Raw genomic sequence first — 20,721 nt, 5'->3', positions numbered from 1 at the left:
AACAAACTATTTTAAACAATTTACAATACCTAGAATATGCGACCAATATAATATTAAATTTACCGAGGCTGATATTTTTTGTGACAATGTATGTAAATCTAGGTCAAAAATTATAGAATTTTTGAGAGAAGCAGATATTTAAATTTATTATTATTATTATAAACATATTTTTTCATTTCGTTTCTTTTACATTTATTATATGGAACATAATTTAAATTATTGTATTAAGTGTAAACAAATTTTTTGGTGTGTGCATGAGTTTCTTACACTAATATACAATGAAATTAGCAATATTTGTGTACATACTGTTTGTTTACCTAATAAAATAAGAAAATGTAATTTTTAAATACACTGTCAAACAAAGCTAACAAATTAATATGATTGATTTTTCAAAAATTTGTAATTTTGAAAGTCGTCACCGAAACGTCGAAATTACACCGCCAGTGACGTCACGTTTTTCTCGGTGAATTTTTCTGACATTTAACGGCAGAACCCGGGTTGTGGTTCCGTGGCTAGTGTCGCGGACTCACGGATCAAAGGTCCAAGGTTTGAACCCCGCTCTACCACAATTTGATTCCCATTTTCTAATAATGAGTTATTTACAACTCGATGAAAATTTTAATATTTGAGTAAATCATAAGAACCTAAATATTTAATAAGTAGCACTACACTTTCTCATTCCCCAAGAATTCTGTACCAATAAAACATTATTTTAGTTCAATGTAAATGTAATTCAACTTTTGATATTCAAAGAAAATATTTTTTTAAGAATGAACTCTAATCATTCAAGTTAACAATACTTTTTATAAATGAAATAATGTTTTGAAACTCAAGAACTGAAAGCTTTTCATTGAATTAAAGGAGGCGTTGAGGGCTCATTAAAAACTTTAATCGCGGACTTTAACTGATATTAAATATTTTCTCGAATTTAATAACAACCCCCCTTGAGCCTTAAGGATACTTCAAGCCTCTCCCTCTAGTTTATGAAAAGGGTGCCTTGACATTCCGCACTTATTTCTTCCACCGACCGCCCTCGCCCGCCATATGGCGCAACCTAGCTTTGTATACGAGTATAATATAGTTACTAGATACGTTGAACAGAAGGACTATGACAAAAATACAGAAAGAAAATATACATTTATTTAAAATATTACAACAGAGATGAACAACATTCTAGGAAGGAGTATATATAATTCTAGGCGAACAGGGCTCATAGCCTGTCATTGCCTGGTTTAAGTGGCCATTTTACACATTGTGTAACATTCCCTATTCTGCCTACATTTTGACATCTATATTTCTTCAATTCCTCTGTCTGTAAGGAGTTTTAAAGGAGTTTGAACTGGGTAATAGATTTATTCATTTATAATTCCTCTTGTCCCTACCCTGTAGACGATGAGAGAGGTTTTAGAGCGACCGTAAAAGGGACATTGAAAGTTGTAAATGTAAATATTTGTTCGCGGTTTTCCTTACTGAATTTTGTTAGTAGAGGAAGAGATAAAATCAATTCGTAGTGAAAAAACAAATTGCTTTCTTGTATGAGTGAATCCGAAGAGAGACATTTAGTCTTTAAAACGGATTCGGGTGGATGCTTTCAATGTTGATGTTTGTAAAGTTAAAGGGCTGAAACCTTTACTAATGCAGGTGAGATATATCAGAATGAATTATTTTACCCAAGTACTAGGCAATGCCTGAAAATATTTTTCTTTTTTTAAACTTTTTCTTGGACCAGGTAAATTTATCAACAATATTTTGAATATGTCCAAATTTTTGTAGACATGAACCGGATTTAACCCCCTAGAGAGCAGTTAAATATCTTCAGTTCCTCCTCACATTTATTTGAAAAACCTTTATTACATGTAGAATAGCAAAACATCAGTTTAGGTTGGACTTACCGAAAAGAGAAAAGCTGTTCACTTATGTGAAAAGATAAATAAGAATAAAAATGTATTACTTTATAGCATGAGTAGCTAAAGTATTAACCACTATGAGGGACCCGCTTTTGAAATATTTGGCGGTGGTCTACTCACACTAAAAGCAGTAAGCCAAAAATAACTTTAAACCGAAAAAAAAAAATAGATTATACCAATACCATTTCAGTATCGAGTCATTTTAATAACAGCAATTAATAGTGACTTCACACAAAAATAAAAATAGCATGTAAATAAAAGAAGATGTACTTTTTTTTATTGACGTAAGCTATTAACTGTTTCGACGATTCGTTATCAGTTAGAACAGTTTCACAAAAATAATTAAACTATTACATGTGACGAGCAACACTGCTAATTTTTTATCCACTCGGACACAGAAAATTCAATAAAATAACAGTTTTAAAAAAAAAGGTATCATCAGTTTAATTTCAGTTTGCGTTGGAAGAACATCAAGAAATCTTGATATTCGTGTTAAAGAACATATAAGGTGTCTTCACAATAACAATTTCTCCAAATTTGTAAATCAATTTTAATCATGACTTTAATAAAAATACAGGAGTTAAAATCTTACATACAAATAATAAAGGCTTAAAAGTTAAAGTTAATTGAAAATATTTCACGTTAGGGAAGCTTTAAAAAATAATGTTGTTTTGATCAATAATTTAACCTTTCAATATAGCCCGTTATACGATGTTCCATTGTAATGGTCACTCTAAACCTATTTAACTCACGCCCCTCCCTTCATACCCTTCCCCCTTTTTTTCAACTATTTCTTAACCAACATCAAATATGTTCATAGTCTAATCTGTGCATGAGCTTATTATATTGCATGTCATGTTGGTTTTACATGTTTGTGCAACTACTATGGTGAAGGTGTATAGTGGGTTTTGCATGTAGGTTCAATTAGTGTTTTGACGAAAAGACGGGTACGTCTCGGTAGACATAGAAATGTCGGTATGTGGTCATATACAAATATTTTTAACATTGAGTTGAATGTTTGACCACAAAGCTCAAGCTTTAAATATTAATCATAATAAAACGTATCATCTTATTAGATGTATATGTTGAACAACCATGGTGGCATCGATAACTGTGTAAAGGAACTGAAAGATTTAAGAATGGGAGCAAAAATCAGTGGTATAACTGTTAATTGTCTTCTGCATGCGGATGCTGCCGCGCTTCTTGCTAGCAGCAAAGGAGACCCGCAATTCTTGGTAACAAAAGTCCACGATGTATGCAAGAAAAGCGATTTGCTTATGAATGTTGATAAATCGAAAGTGATGTTTTTTAAAAGGGATAAAAATATAACTAAATGTGAGATCAGTGTGAACGGAGATATTTTGAATCAGGTAGAAAAATTTGTGTACCTGGGAAGAATGTTTACTAGGGATGGAAAGACCGAGAAATATATTGAGAGGAGGGTAAGTGCCGGGAACAGGGTGAACGGTGCACTAAAATCTACTTTGGCAAACAAATGTTTATCGCAGGAGGCTAAACTAGCAGTTCACAACGGAGTTCTAGTGCCAACTCTAATGTATGGGAGCGAAGTATGGAATTGGAAAAATGATGATGAAAGTAGGTCTAATGCTGTTGAAATGCGATCCCTCAGGCGAATGTGTGGTAAAACAATGTATGATAGGTGCACAAATGTCGAGATCCGTGAAGTGTGTAAGGCTGAGACATGCATTATCGACAGAATCAAGAAAGGGGTGCTGCGTTGGGTTGGACATGTAGAGCGAATGGACAACGAAAGAACGGCTAAAAGAATCTACGATGCGAATGTTGATGGATGCATAAAACGAGGAAGGCCGAGAAAGACATGGCACGATCAAGTCCATCAAATACTTGAAGATGGACATGTCAAAAGTAGGAATAATCGGCGTGCGTGTATGAGAAGATGTATGAACGTAGAGGAAGCGAGGTATGTATGCCAAGATAGAGTGATATGGCGTTCTATCGTCTCTGCCTACCCCTAAGGGGAAACGGCGTGATGGTTTGTTGTTGTTGTTGTTATCATCTAATTGTGTATTTTAAATATATAATGTTAAATTTCGGGAATAATTTAAAAAATATTTTTATGGTAAACTGTTAATTTATTGGATTCAGATATTATTTTGTCAAGAATTCTTATTTTTTATAAAAGTTTCTGTTTTATTATTTTGCGAATTACATTTAAAAAAATAATAAATACAGATATTCAAAAATATTATTTTTTTTATGCCTCAGTCATATTATAAGCTCCATACATGGCAAGAAACGTGATGTAAAAGTTGTTACATGATTTATAATTCGTTTTTAACCAGTTACGTTGGCATAAACGCATTCTGTCAAAAATATTTCAGTCATAAACGCCTCCTGGTTTTTAAAAATATTTTTATTTTGTATGCCAAAAATTATATAAGGCCCCAGTGATTAGTTTCAAATTAATTCAAAATATTATCACATGGTAACGTTTCTTTTATAAATTGAGCTGATATGAGCGTTTCAATACTTAGCAAAGTAATAATTATATAATCTGATTATACAATTTATCAACAACAACAAAAAACATAAAACAAAGGGTCGTTTTGTCTAGTTGTTAGCATCGACATAATCATTCCTTTTCCGAAGCTTATGTTACATATGGCACTGTATGAACCCACTAATCGCAGCGTATCTTCATTCTTGATCAATTTTGTTATATGAAGGTAAGATGATCAGTCTTAAGCTCTAGGTCCCAGTCCAGGGACTATGATATATTCTAGCGTAAAAACATCCTTTTAAATAAATATTTCACATTAAACATGTCGGGAATTGAATCCGAAACCTCTTACATGATGGGTAAATGCGCAGACCATAAAATCACGCCTTGTGGTCGTAATTAGACAAAATATAATTACCAAGGTGTTTTTATTAATGCAAAAAAAGGAAATCCTCTTTATTCTATTATACAGAAAAAATCACGAAGTTTCATTTAGAAAAATACGACACTTTCATCAAAAGCATTTGAAAGAAGCTTAAAAACTGTTTTTTTGATAAACAAAATGGAAGGTAAAAAATATCTTCTAAAAACTAATATGTCCGTATTTTCCTTTGACAGAAATGCTTTTTCTCGCCTGATGGGGTTTTAATTGTGTCTCTTGCTCACTTGTTATATCTTAGTGGAGGGGTGCACGTTGAAGCGAGATAGAAAGACAGTTATTAATCTTGGCGGGTTTTCGCTTTATGAATTTGTCACGCTCACTTTTTACCGCGGTTTGGGTGTTGTTTATTCGAAAATTAAATGCCAGGAGCAGCCTACACTAGCATTGAATTTCTAAAGGCCGTAAAAAAACACCCTTGTTTAGGAATGAAATTGAACTCGCCTAGAGCAAAAATAGCGAGCTTTATACATAAATAACAGATCTCGGGAAATATTTTTATGGTCCTGCATACACAGAGCAAACAGGAGGTATACTCGTATACGTCGGTAAGTATTAATTTCTTTACGCGATGTGTTTTCTTTAAAGAAAAAAAAAAAATTTTTTCAATTTTTAAAACTGTCTATTATTTATATAACCTGGTTGCGTTTATTAATATATTAAACTTCTTGATTATTAGTGAGCTTATTGTCAAATAGCAATTTCTTCCAACTAACGTATTAAATAAAAGTTTTTTTAGGCCATGCCTTTGTGGGATTTTTTTTGAGTTACTGAAATAGTTTTTTTGTATTTGTAACTTATGTATAACTATTGTAAAGTGTAAAAAAAAAATAGGATAAAACATAAAAAATAAATAAATCATTTAAGTTTAAAAACGTACGCGAGGAAAAATAAAACAAAATAGATATAAAAAACTGGTAACACGTGTATAAAAAATAATTAATATCGATGCTAGTCTTCAATCGGAAAAGGAAATAAAAGAGAGAGAAAAGAGGAGAGATTAAGGAAGAAAAAGGGGATGTTTCTTCAGACGTGATTTAAACAGAGATACTGTAGTAACATCTTTGATGGTGGACGGGAGATGATTCCACAGTCGAGCCGCATGGACACTATATGAGTTAAAGAAGAAAGAGGAATTGTGGTTGGATATTAAGAGAGTGCCTTGAGATTTAGAACGAAGAGGTAAAGCATGAACTGATAAGCGTTAAAATTTTTCACGCAGGTATATAGACTATGAAGTACATCGAACAGAAGTGAGAAGGAGTGATAGTCTCTCCGCTGTCTAATTTTGAGCCATTTCAGTTGCCTACGATAATCATAAATGTGGTCATATTTTCTAAGACCGAAAATGTACCTTATGCATGTATTCTGAAGTCGTTCTAGTTCATCGAGTTGCTCACAGCTTAAATCAGTCATGGAAACATCAGCGTAATCTAGAATGGGTAGTAGTGATGCTTTTACGAGAGTGCATTTAGTGTTAATGAGTAAGATTTTTGCAACCTTGAAAGTGAGTGTAGACTGAAAAATATATTGTGGCTTAATTCATTAGTATGAATTTATCCAGTAGTTCACAGCCAATATTGTCAAGGACTCACGAATCAAGAGTCTAAACTTTGTACCCTGCTCTATCATAACATCATTGCCATTTCCGTAACACACTAATGAATAACAAATAGCTCCAAAATTCACTAGCTTGAAAAATTAGTTTCAATAAAATTGTACAATTATAACATTGATACAGTGTGTAAAGCAATGACTCAAACCACCCAATATTGTTATCTTCATAAATGCCCGTGAAGAAAAATGAACAAAATTATTAAAATATCAGATTAACATTTCGTTTAAATAGAGCATAAAGTAGATGAACTCCATGGGGATTGTGTGACAGAGCTTTAAAAGGATTTTCCGGTAGTAAACGTTGACCAAATTATTACAGAGAGATTGTATCATCCTCTGTTTGACACGAAGCTCATATTTTATAATGTTTTCGCCCTTTGGAGAGCAAACAACGTTTCAATTTATCTCGTTTGGTCCAACGCCATCATCAAAAGGCTGTTTGTTAATAGATTATGCTATTGTTCGAGTAAATATTTTTGTTTCATTTAAATTATTTATTGACAATTCTTGATGGAATTCCATTGTAATGATACTTATATTTACATATAAATTATTGATTAAAAAAATACTTGGTACACTTCCACTTATTTATTTTGACCAATTAGCGCTTTCACCCTCTAATATTTTTGTATTTCTAAAAGTGGACGGTTTAGCAGATATTTGGGAATCAAAACTATATTTTCATATTCTTTTGAGCAACTGATATAAAAAAATACCCAAATAGGTATTGTAAACATAATTGAATTATTAAGTACAGCATTGTCTTTGTCCTAAAAAAATGTTGAAATAAAATTTGGCACAAGAAAGAAGAGTAAATATGCTGATTATGTCATCCTTAAACAAAATCTCAATGTGGAGTCATTATCATAACTATTCCCACATTGCACTTAATGGCGCATAGGAGTACATGAGGTGGACTACATTGCATTAAATTTCATAATATACAAAAGTACAATAAAGCAATTTAAGTGATTTGGGAAAAAGGAAAATCCCAGATTTATGACACGTAAATGAAATAATAAATTAACTTATGAAAGGATGCACGACGAACATTGTGGTGTCTTGATAAAAATTACATATTGTTAACGTGATCGTGCTATAACGCGAATGAAAGAATGAACCCAATGAATTATTGAAAATGGCAAAATTAAAATGGCACTGTTTAGTTTGTGAGTCAATATCGAAAACATCGGTTAATATTTGGGTGCCTGCTGGTTTTGAATAGACAAATCAAAGTGAACAAGTGGATGCTAATTTAAATATTTTAATAAAAGTAAATATGATAATATTAGTGATAGTGATAATACTAGCATGAAATCAGTAAATGGTTATTGAATGAACGGTGAAAGTTTTGCCTCAAAGGTGAGAAACCCATGCAGTGAATTTAGGACCAAAAAAGAAAGTACAATAATTTGATATTAACTTGATAGTGATTAAACTGAGGCGAAGAAGGTGAGATAATAAAAAATGAAAATAATGAATTTAACCAAAATGAGCCTGACAGTATCACATAGGAGATAATCTCACGAACCCTTATATTGAATACACTGCCTCTTAAATGGGTGGTAATGAACATATTTAGCCATTATAGTAAACGTTCTGACACGGATGGAGGTAAGTTATTTAGTCGTTCTGGTCATGGAATTTTATTAAACTGTTTTTACTGCAAGGAAAATAATCACAAACTACGATGTTTTTTTTTGTTGTTATTTGCGTAAATTGTTTTCAACTTTTTGAAATTGGCATAAATTACTTATTAAACTATACGAATTAATATAAACAGAGATATTAAGATGGAAAGTGAAGACAATGCCTCTGCATATGCATAATATTTTTCCTAAATAAATTGCATAATTCGCATTCCTTATTTTTTTTTTGAGAGTCTTCAAAAGTCTATAAAAGCTGCAGGTGGATAGTGGCCATTGGCTTGTTTATCCTCTCAAAGGCTACAACTGTGAAAGTTCTACCAAGAATAAGGTAAAATATAATGAACTCTTCTGGATATGGAAGTAATAGTATCGTCATAAAGATAAGAGACTTAATCAAATTGGCGTATTTTTGATAAGGGTTTAAAATAAATTGCATAATGGATAGTGCTATCAAGAAGATAATAATAGAACTCCTGTTGCTTTGATAGTGCTATCATAAATACAAGATTCTAAATAGTTGTGGTAGTGATAATGCTGCGACGAAAGAAAAAAATATACCCCCAGTGGCACAAAGCAAAAAGAGTGAATCAATGTGGTCATGACCGTAATAGTAATGGTAGAAATTATGGTTAAAGGAACAAACCGAATCATGATAGTGATAATGCTAGTACGACGATATTACAATAAACCATTGTATCAACGACAGTGAAAGTGCAGATGCAAAATAAGGTAAAAAGATGAATGTTTATACCTATGTTAGTGATATTGCCGCTAATATTGAAGTTGACAGAGAGTACATCATCGCTTGTGGATATGATAGTCATATTGCTGACAAAGAGACAAGTGAATAAACTCCTGTGGTCATGGTATTGACAGTGCTACCACTAAGGTAAGAAATGAACTCATGTGGATGAAAAACTGCTACCAGAAGATAAAAAAATATAACAGCTGGCTGTAATAGTAAAAGTGCCGCAAAAATAAAAGAAAATGATTCCGAGTGGCATAGTAGTAATATAGTTGCTATAAAAGTAAGATAATAAACCCCTATGGCCAAGATGTGTTAGTTCTACCAAAAACGTATGAAAAAAAACTACTACAGTCATGATAGGTATTGTATTGCAACAAAGGAAAAAATTTCTCTTTTGACAGTAAAACTGCAATAAAGGAAAAAGAGAGAAGGATTCCAAGTGGCAACAATAGTGATAGTGCTGCTATAAAGGAAATAAGATGAACATTTTTAGCCTTGATAGTGCTACCACAAAGTGAGAAAATTCCAAGTAGTCACGGTAGTGACATTTTTGCCACGAATGTAAGAAAATGAACATTGTGGCAGTAATAGTGCTACTATAAAGAAGAAAGAAGGATCCCAAGTGGCTATAGAAATGGTTGTGCTGCCGCGATAGTAAGAAAATAAACCACTGTGGCTGAGATAGTGCTACCACGAAGGTTAAAGGGTGGAAGATTCCTAGTGTTCATGCTAGTGATAGTGCTGCCATGAAAGTAAAAAAATAAACCACTGTAGCTAAGATAGTGCTACCACAAAGGTTTAAGGGTGGAAGATTTCTAGTGGTCATGATAGTAAGTGCTGCCATGAAAGTAAGAAAATAAACCACTGTAGCTGAGATAGTGCTACCACAAATGTTAAAGGGTGGAAGATTCTTAGTGGTCATGCTAGTGATAGTGCTGCCATGAAGGTAAAAAATAAACCACTGTAGCTGAGATAGTGCTACCACAAAGGTTAAAGGGTGGAAGATTCCTATTAGTCATGATAGTGATAGTGCTGCCACGAAGGTAAGAAAATGAACCCCTGTGGCCATGATGGTGAGAGATGAGGCTGACAGTGCCGTCGAATGTGATGCAGTACGCACCTCCTGCAGCTGATCGCGGGCGTGCTGCAGCTGCAGCTCGCGCGCACTGAGGCGGGCCGCCAGCGCGAGGCAGCGCTCCGCCTCGTCCCGCGCGTGGCGCAGGAGTGAGTAGCGCTCGCGCTCCCCCACCCTCCGCTGGGTCAGCTCCTCGTCCCGCATCTGCACCACGTGACCAGTCAACATCGACTGACAAAACTATTACATCAACAATTATTCTAATTTCGCATTCATTCAAATGAGCGTTTGCTTTCACGCTGCTATTTGCACATAATTAAATTTAATTAATACAAGTAAAATTTGGAGGGCTTATGTCGGATATTGTCAATCTTTTTCATGGCTATATTGCAATTGGACGAATAGTAGCAAAAACTGCGGTTACCTGAATTAAATTCAGTTTCAAAAATCTATTTCCAATTTTCAGACATTTAAAAATTCCAATTTAGATTATATTGAAAAATTACCGAATTCCCATGTCTTTCATACAAGTTACCAAATAATTGACTCCATAATCACGCAATCAACATAGTTTATTTCAAGTATTAACTACTTCAATTTCATCAAGTCGCAGTGAAAGAATTGTTGGTACTACGTTTGAAAATTACAAAATCAAGGGTTGGAAAGGCAACAATCTTTGATGGAAAAGGAGAGCATAGAACATTTGATCAATTCATACCAAGAGACCTCGGACTCCTAAACAATATATAAAAATTACCAATTAGTGTTTTAGAATTTTGGAAATACTGGTAACCGTATTATGGGACTCCCAAACACAAAGGCCAAATTTTTCGGTAATTCAAATCTGCATTGTATATATTTTCGTCGACAAGTTTGTATTTTTTCTGTGAAATTGAGAAAAAAAAACATTAGTAAGTCGTCTACAAATCATGATTATCAAGTGTTAAAAAAATAAATAAACGATGATTAAAAGAGAACAAAAGGACGGAATGTAAAGTAGAATAACGCACGTGCGAGTCAGTTCATCAGAAAATTACTATTCAATTGACTTGCTAAGTAAATTGGGCATCGGAGGGACAATGATTGGGTAAGAGGTAATGCTTCGTGCGGGATGTATCTCGTAAATTAAAATCCTTAACAAATAAATAAACGTAGCGATTACTTTGTCATCTATTTACATATTCATAATATAATTAATATTTTTTATTATTACTTAATTGACAAATGAGGGTGTTTAGTCCTACCGGAAACATAAAAAAAATATTTTTCCGCACTTATTTTATTATTTAATATTTATTTTCATTGTTCATTTTTTTGCACTACAACATGCTTTTAAGCCCAATAACAGTTGTGAATTACAACGCAGTACACCCAGGTTTGAGAAAAATTCCTTTTTGTTTTTGGTTTTTTCACCGGGAATCGAGCCCAGAACCTTTCGTGTGTGAGTTTGGTGTCTTTCAATTTTTAATTTCAGTTTAATTTATTAATATATATGTACATGGAAAAAATAAGGTGTGTTACCATCTGCAAGTATACCGTATAAAGGTCGAGTTGCGGTCTTGTGGTATCGTTGCCAATACTGAATTAGAAGTGTAAGGTTTTATTTTCACTCAAAAACTTGTACATTTTTGCACACTACTTATTGCGATTAGTATGAATTTAAAATATTTTGACTTAATGTTGATATATTTTTTAAAAATACAAAAGAAAACGTTATAAAAATTTACAAAAGAAACCGAACTAATTTATATATTTTTTATTTAATTAATCGTTTTACAAAAGCTAATGTACTAGTTCAATCTTCGATTGCATTGTTAAATTATTTTTTTTAATTCGGCTCTCGGAGTGAACATTTCGGTCTGTACTGATCTAGGATGAAACGGAGACGATCGGCTTTTCGGACATATCGCCATTATTGTAAAACAACGACGCATGTGATTTTCTTTGAAATTACATATGAGCGGTTCAATTTTTTTAAAACACTTTTTCACAACTCGAAAAGTACAAATGTATATCCTTTGATACTTAGGTTGGTTTTTTAAAATGAAATTTCTTATTTCAAATCTAGAACATAAAGTCTTTTCAAGAACAAATACAAAAGAAAATCAATGACGAAACGTGAAGACCGTTGAAGACGATCCCATGGATGATTCCAGATTCTTTTGGAGTCTATATTAAAAGCTTGCGCAAAGATGGTAGCATGTTTACCACTATGATGCATGGAAATAATGAGGTTCGAGGAGCTAACATTAGGAATGCTTTCTCTAAGCACTTATTTTATTTTTTATTTTATTTTATTTTATTTATTTATAATCTGTATACAGTGATTTTCTCCAGAGGGTTCATTTTCACAGTCTCAATCCTGAGGATTGGTTTGCAGCAAAGTCTTGCATCTCGTCTTTCATGGCCCTCTATTCTCTGCAGCCCTCTTCAGATGTTAGGCGCAGTTCATGTCCCCGCACACTTGTTCCAATAAATTATTATATTATTATCGTTCTTATGATTCACCCAAATATTTAAATTTTGGGCCATTATCAACGAGTTGTAAATAATTCACCATCAGAAAATAGGAATCAAGTAAGGGTAGAGTGGAGTTCGAACTACGGATCTCTGATTCGTGAGTCCGCAACACTAGTCACGGGACCACAACCTGATTTACAAGGCCTATCAAAAATGTATTTCCTTCATCTCTGTTGAGATATTGGTCTCGTTAGATGAAACCTTAAGAAGTCCAGTATCAGTTTACATTTGGGCATACCGTTAAAAAGTATCCTTAAAATAAATTATTTTTAGTATGTGGGTGACCTTTAATTACCCCCTAAAACTTAAATTTATAAACAAATGACCTTTGTTTGCAACAAAACAATTAAATAACTTTAAACCGAATACGCAGAAGATCAGAATAATTTATTAAAATATTATAAATTGAGAACTCGATAGTAAATATTGAATACAAATCAATAAAACATGCCTACATTATTTACCTATAAAAAAAAAACTTTTATCGTGAAACACAATTTCATTGAATACTTTACAATAATATTCATGTTTTTTTTATTTATTTTTTAAATTAATTTTTAGGTAGGTACTAGAAAATAACATCGTTGGGCATGTCGGATGTGATTCACATATCAGTATGATCAATATGAGTTTAATACACTGTTATTATTGTTCGTCAAAACTAACATTCAAATCACGTATGAAATATCACTTCCTGAATATTTAAGTTTTTTCTTTTTCCTCTCTCTTTCCATCCCTCTTTACCCCATCCTCTTTTCATACTATAGTGAAGATATTTAGTCAATTTAGTTAACAATATGTTCATATACCACTGATTTTTTCAAATTAAACGGTTTGAGTAGGTAGGAAGAAATTGCCTAAAGGCAAAATGCCTGCCCTCATGTATGTATGTAAACTAAATATGTACCTATATAAGGTGTTTAAATAAATAAAACATGTTAACGATTGAAATTATTTTTTAATTTATTTATGCTTGATTAAGCTTGGTCATAAAATCTTAAAAAGGAATATAAACTTTTAATTACTTTATATTTTAAAACAAAATTTATCCTGAATCCATTTTTTCTAATTGATTATAAACATTTCGCGGCTTTCATTTTTTTTATTTCTTAATTGTAAAATTTTGAACCCTCGTTTGAAACAGTTTGAAAGAAATGTTATAAATACAATAAAAATATGAAGACTACGAAAACAAACAAGTTGTACCTTTAAAAACAACTTTTATCAAAAATATCTTAAGTTCAATTTTGTAACTTTATTAATTCGACAAACAACAAATACAACGCTCATAAAAAAACTGTTATAACACTGTATTTAAAAATAAAATAAAATATTCACATTTAAAATAAATATGGAATTTCTGTTTCTGTTTAAGTTTAAAATATAGCTTCTATACTTGTTCAATAAAATTTATTAGCGTATTGCGTTATGTTGAAAATTTCATTGTGTACGTATGCATTGCATGTTTCGTTATATTATTATGTATTAAAAAATAACAAGGTAATATAATAGATATTCATGTAGTTTTTTTGAAATATCGCATCGTAAATGTAACCCGTGTTTCAAAAACGGCAATCTTGTAATATATATTTACACCCCTTTTGTGTGATTCTTTGAAAAAATAACCTAAAACATCGAAAAAATTGATCATATATCGTATTAAGTTTAAGGTCTTAGATTATAGTGTGTGAGATCTTACTTGTTCATAGTTCCTGATAAAGTCTCTCAGTTCTCTCTCCTTATCCTCCAGTGAGGAATAAAGCTGTTTCATCTGATTTAGTAAGTCAAACTTCTCCGCCTTAAGCCTCTTCTTATCTGCTTTCAGTGCTGAAAAAAAGGAAAAAGTCAATGAGCCAAAAGTTATCAAGACAAACTGCCAAGGGAAGATAATTTGTCACCGAAGTTGTAATTACATCTCAATTATACATAATGAAGATTGGCATTCTTAATTAACCTAAAGATTTAAGATTTGTGCGCAATTTTAATTTATAAACTTTACATTTTTAAATTATAAGCATTAAACATAATTTTAATAAACAACGATAAAATAGAACGTGTTTTACGAGTATAATCCATTTAAACATTCTTATGTATGAACCAGATTGAGGTTCTACAGTAGTGTTGTGGACTGACGAATGAATGGTTCATAAAGAAAAACATTCACAAGAAACACGCATTTGCTTAGTGACTATTGATATAATTATTTTTTTAAAATAGGAGCTACATTGTACACAAAAACCAACATGATAGTCATTGAAAATATTGTATTGGATTGTCGGTGGAAATTTGAATCGACAAAAGGGATTAAGTGTCTATTGTATTATATTTTTATGTTTTTTCATTATTTATATTATTTAATTTAGTACTCACTGTCGTTTGGCACGTTATTTATCACATATTATGGGAAGGTCGTTCAAAACTAGGATTAACGAACACTTCCAAAGTTGGAGAAATAACAAGGAAAACTCTACGTTTGCGAACCACTTTATTGAGTCAAAGCATGTTTTTGATAAAAATACAAATATTCAATTCCTTCACACATGCAACAAAGGCGAAAAATTAGATAAACTTGAAATTTTAGAAATAAACCGCTTAAAAAATTGCCCTGATAAAATAATATTAAACGATCAAGTAACACACGTACATTCTCCATTATTGTATCCATTAAAATACAAACAATGAAACTAATCGATAAGAATTAACTGCCGGGAATTTTCGCTTTCAGAGAAGCACTTAATTACACCCCGGGCCCGGAGACATAGCTGTCGATGGAACTACCAACCAGCGGCCCCTGTTATAGTTTTAACTAAATTTAAATACATGTAATTCAAATACATATTCATTATAAAACTTCATAAAATTATACATTTTACACCAGTTTCTATTATATACATTCAAACAAAACTTATATTCCTATAGTTGTTATTACCTCATACTTAAATGATTTTAATTTAAATTCTTTTATTTACATAACTATATAAAATCATGATTTACAACCCCTGCTTGCACTTGTATATAACATAGAAATTCGTTTAGTCTCCCACCAGTCTGACGATGTCGGTCACGATGAAACCCAGTCACCGGTAAAATTTAAAAAAAAATATTATAAATAAAAGTGGAATAAAACTATTAAGTATTTTTATTATTACGAGTATAATCATTATTTATTACTCTAGTTTTATACTATAATAAAGAGTGAGTTTATATAAACCATATCTCAATTATCATTTTATTAATGTCTTTGTATTATTTTCTATTGATTTTAATGATACTTGTATTTTGCATATTTGATTATGTATTAAACTCAATTTGTAAAATTTATATTTAAATATTTATATCTGATTGTTTTTTAACGTTTTTTTTCTGGATTGTTATTCTATTGCATTACATGTTATTATAATTTAATTAAATTTACTATGTTTTTTATTGTTATTATTATGGCTAAACACAGGCACAGCCTAAAAAGCCTCAATAAATTCATGAATAAACGAGTGTAATTTTGAATGAATAAAAAAAGGAAAAATAAAAATGAAATTGTACAAAAGAGAGAAAATAATTTTAAAAAACTCTTTCATTTATTGTTGGTAGTATAAACTCTGTGTCTAGGTAGATAAAGAATACAGGCAAATAGAACTAGAACTCTGAACGACTGTTTTCGACTCAATTGCTGCTCTCAAGTAAAAAATCTAAATAAGGAAGTCTATTGAGGATACGAGTAAGTCTTCCTCCTTATGTAATGATTGACGCGTTCGCCTAAAATTCTTGAACTTTCATAATACGATTCCCCCTAGGGCGTAAAAAAAATATTTTGAAGGATTTTTAAATTGCAATTTTTAATTTTTCCTGAAGCGTAAGGCTGATTACCATACCTTCAGGTAACAGATGATTGATTTACGATGTATTTGACTTACCAATGCAATGACCTATGCACTACTGGGTGAGGGAAAGGTGATGGTACTGTTAATATACATCTACCTTTGTATCAAATACAAAAAATATATTTTTCGCAACATTTTTCTACCTTCCCTGAATAATTGATATTTCTTGCTAAAAACCAAAAACTTTTCTGCGCATTTTTCAATCTGCAAAAAGCGTTTGATAGAGTTGACAGAGAAAAATTATGGAAGTTGTTATCTGAAGAGTGAATGGAAACCTGACACGAGCTATTGCTTCTCTGTATAAAGACAGCACAGCATGTGTTAGGGTAAATGGATCATACACATTGTGGTTTGACATTCACAAAGGAGTCAAACAGGGATGTGTGATGTCACCATAGCTGTTCAACGTGTATATCGATAACTGCATGAAAGAACTGAAAGGCTTAAGAATGGGAGCGAAAATGGGTGATTTAACTGTCAATTGTCTTTTGTATGCTGATGATGCCGTGCTTCTTGCTAGCAGCAAAGAAAACCTGCAATTCTTGGTAACAAAAGTCTACTATGTATGCAAGAAAAGCGATTTGCTGATGAATGTTGATAAATCGAAAGTGATGGTTTTTGTAAGGGATGAAAATGTAACTAAATGTGAGATCAGTATGAATGGAGATATTCTGAATCAGGTAGAAGAATTTGTGTATTTGGGAAGTATGTTTACTAGGGGTGAAATTGAAAGTGTACTTAAATCAACCTTGAAAAATAAATGTTTGTCGTAAAAAGGAAAATTAGCAGTTCACAGTGGTGTCCTGGTCTCGACCCTGATGTATGGGAGCGAAGTATGGACTTGGAAAAACAGGGATGAAGGAAGGCTGAATGCTGTCGAAATGCGATCTCTAAGGTGAATGTGTAAAACTATGTACGATAGATGCACAAATGTAGAGATTCGTACATTATGTAAGACTGAGATAAGGAATATCGACAAAATCAAGAAAGAAGCTCTGCGCTGGTTTGAACATGTAAAGCGAATGGACAGCGAAAAAACGGCCAAAAATATTTACATTGTGAATGTCGATGGATGCAGAAATAGAGGAAGACCGAGAAAGGGATGGCATGACCAAATCTTTCAAATACTTGAAGATGAACATGTCATAAGTCGGAACAATCAGCGCGCGTGCATGAGAAGATGTATGAATGTAGAGGAAGCGAGTTCTGTATGCTAATATAGAGTGATGTGGCGTTCTATCCTCTCTGCCTATCCTTACGGGGAAATGGCGTGATGGTTTGTTTTGTTGTTGTTTTCCACAAGTAAATTTTTTTCCTGATCAGAGTCAATCGTAATAATATATACGAGTATGTTGTTTGTAAGAATACATTTTTTAAGTAAAAAATTTTTAAAAGGGATTAAAGAACAAATACAAACATTATGATATTAACCAAAAAATCATTAATAATTAAATAATTCAGCAATTTAGGGATACTAAGGGATAGCCTAACTTTATTAAAGCTATCACATTTTAGCGGCAGTATAACTTTCAACTGGGAAGTATTATAAATTCAAAGCCACAAAAATAATCGGATTTGGATTAATCTAAAATCAATACATGTTTACGATCTGCGTAAATCGAAGGCAGTTTCATTCAATAAAATAAAATCATTTTCGTTTACATATTTAAATGACATCAATTTAATTTTGTAACCTTATATCTATTACTTCATATAAATAGAAAACTTGTTGATGCGGTAATCTGTTACGAATACGAGTTTTTGCCAACGAACGAACGTTATGTAAAAATAAAAGTTGTTGGATATTTCGTTGTTCATTGTTCGTTTTTAACTTATGCTTAAATAAGTATCAGGTAAAAGTGAATTTGAGCATCTTTTTACATCAATAAACAATGGAAATAGTTGTTTTTCCATATAAATGTACCTATACTAGAATGTACAGAATAAAAGAAAAATATTAAAATTTTAGTGTTTTTTTTTTAATAGCTGATTTGCTACCCCGGGGTTTCTTTTGTCAGCTCCTATTTTTCCGGAAGTACGCATGTGTGCACAAACTACATATGTTTTTTTTAGTTTCAAAATTGCACTTCAGCAAGAATAAATATAAGCCAGATTGTATCATATTTCAGTTTGACTTGACAAAAAAATAAAGATTGTGATAAGTGCATTGTTCCATTAAAATGGAATATTCGAAATACGCTCGGAATGACAATCATGTATGGTTGCAGGGAATTCCAAGGATTCTCTCCCACTGCCCCCCCTCGGTCAGGGGTCCTTTCATTTCTAGGACACGTGCACATGGATAAAATGTACATGTATATACATGTATGCACCCACAGATAGCCACCGAGAGCCAACAATAGAATGTTCCAATAAAAGCCTTCGCCGCGAGCTTTTCAATCACAGGATTTATTGTGTTTGAAATACGGTTGAACCTTCGTGGTTTAAAAAATTAAAACCCGATGTATTCTATTTGATTTCTTCAATTATTTTTATTGATTTAATTGGAATTCACTTTTTTTATGATAAATTATTTAAGTATTGCATTGTAATGCATTGTAAACAAGTAATTGAAGCATATTAGAAATTTTTTTGTTAAATTGAAAAAATATTTAAATATTATTTTTAAAAACCCGTTAGGGTTGAAGCGCATTTAAATAATTTTTGTGACATTAAAAAAATAAATTTATTATTTTTAAAAACACGTTAGGGTTATATAAGAATTAGTTTAAGGTCTAGTCATGTTATGTCTTGTCTTGTTAGTGTAGTCATATTGTGCTTTTTAGGTTGATTTTAATTTTGTCTTCAGTGTATTTTTTTAAGTAATAAAGTAGGTCATTATAGTTTTTAAGTCCATAGTATAGTATTTATGACTGTCCTACGTTTGTCTTAGCTTTTTTAATAGGGTAGGGGTGTTGTTTTCTGGTATTATATTTGTGTTTGTCAGCATTTCTGGCTAACGTTATGTCCTCGCATTGTACGTTTTCCAGTACTATTTGTACAATTCTTATGGTTTAAATTTTTGACAAGTTTTTTCAAGACAAGATCAGTCTTGCGCTAATCCAAGAATGAATACGCACGTCAATTCAAAGAAATGTTATACTTATTCAGTAAAATTTTTAATGTGTAAGGCATTTTTTTGAAAAAAAACTATTTTCTTGACTTTCAATTAATTTATTTTCTAACCGAGATCATTAAGTAGCACTGAAAATAAAATTATACATGTCCGGGCAGATGAATAATGAAGTTTTTATGTGAAATAGAACCTGAAACCTGGACGGGCGTTTTTGATTAAATAACTAGTTTCACATAAAGATCTGAAACGTTTGACTTATCAGTTTGCTTTTATGTGCAATATATTACAAATGCACAGCCCTATTGCACCATTAAGTGCATTTAACGTCAGCAAATCAAATGCAATTTTACAATCTTTCCTTAATTTATCCTCCATCACTCCTCGTCACTTTTCTTTTTTTCCCTACCCACTGTCTTCTTGTTTTGTCCCTATTTCTTTTATTTTAATTTCTATCAAGAAAATTGTTTCAACTACTTTATTTTACATTATTTTTTTTTCTTGTTTAAACCATCGATTTATTCAATTAAAATTAAGTGAATACTTATAATTGGATGCCAAACCCAACTATGTATTCTATTTATATTTATTAGCCTCCAAGTATTTATTACCCGTGCATCTGTATCCGAAATAAATTAATAAAAACTTTAGGTAATGACGTTATAATATTTTATTTATAATATTTTTGACATGTTTAAGTCTTTGTTGAAAACATGCAAGATATTATATATATATATATATATATATATATATATATATTATATATATATATATATATATATATATATTTAAGCATAATAAAATATGTAAGAAAACTTTAAGCAAAAGGAATATTCCTCCTTTCCTTTTTCCTCTTTCCTATTTTTTTCCTTTTTTCTATTGAGTAATAGTTTTGATTTAAGGTAATTTATAAACAAAAACGTTAATTTCTATTTTTATATACTTTTAGCTTTTTAATCTTTTTTTTCCTATTGAATATGTTCTGTAACTTGAATTATAAAAATTAAACTTTTATTTTATTGGTTGGTTGGAAAAAATGCCATTTGGCAATAAGCCCGCCAATGTACAAATAACATTATGTACAAAAGTTAAATAAAAAAATATTTTAAAATACTTGACTCGGCATCTCCAGTTCTTCTTAGTCTTGTATATACATAGATATAAAATATATTGTAGATTTTTAGAATAAAAAAAAAGCCTTAAAATAATGAGTATTTGTTGGTTCATATTTATGTAGAAAACAGCCGATAATTTTATTGATATACAAGAGAGTATTTTGAATTATTTTCTCTACTAGAAAACGCCTATTTAACCTTCATACTATACTATTGAA

General features: G+C 31.5%; 1 protein-coding gene across 1 annotated transcript in view; it reads right to left on the bottom strand.

Moving 5' to 3' along the window:
• Liprin-gamma (liprin protein kazrin) overlaps nt 1-20,721 on the bottom strand; it is a 499,395-nt gene that overhangs the window by 174,535 nt on the left and 304,139 nt on the right. The window contains exon 5 of the mRNA XM_088232910.1: nt 14,137-14,264. Coding sequence (XP_088089036.1) covers nt 14,137-14,264 — 128 coding nt within the window. The remainder of the gene's footprint in view (nt 1-14,136; nt 14,265-20,721) is intronic.

This window comes from Micrasema longulum, unplaced genomic scaffold (assembly GCF_059751315.1).
Source record: "Micrasema longulum isolate JH-2025_06_02 unplaced genomic scaffold, ASM5975131v1 h1tg001038l, whole genome shotgun sequence".
NCBI lineage: Eukaryota > Metazoa > Arthropoda > Insecta > Trichoptera > Brachycentridae > Micrasema > Micrasema longulum.
The sequence above is the reverse complement of the archived record's forward strand: the minus strand, read 5'-3'. Positions and strand labels throughout refer to the sequence as shown.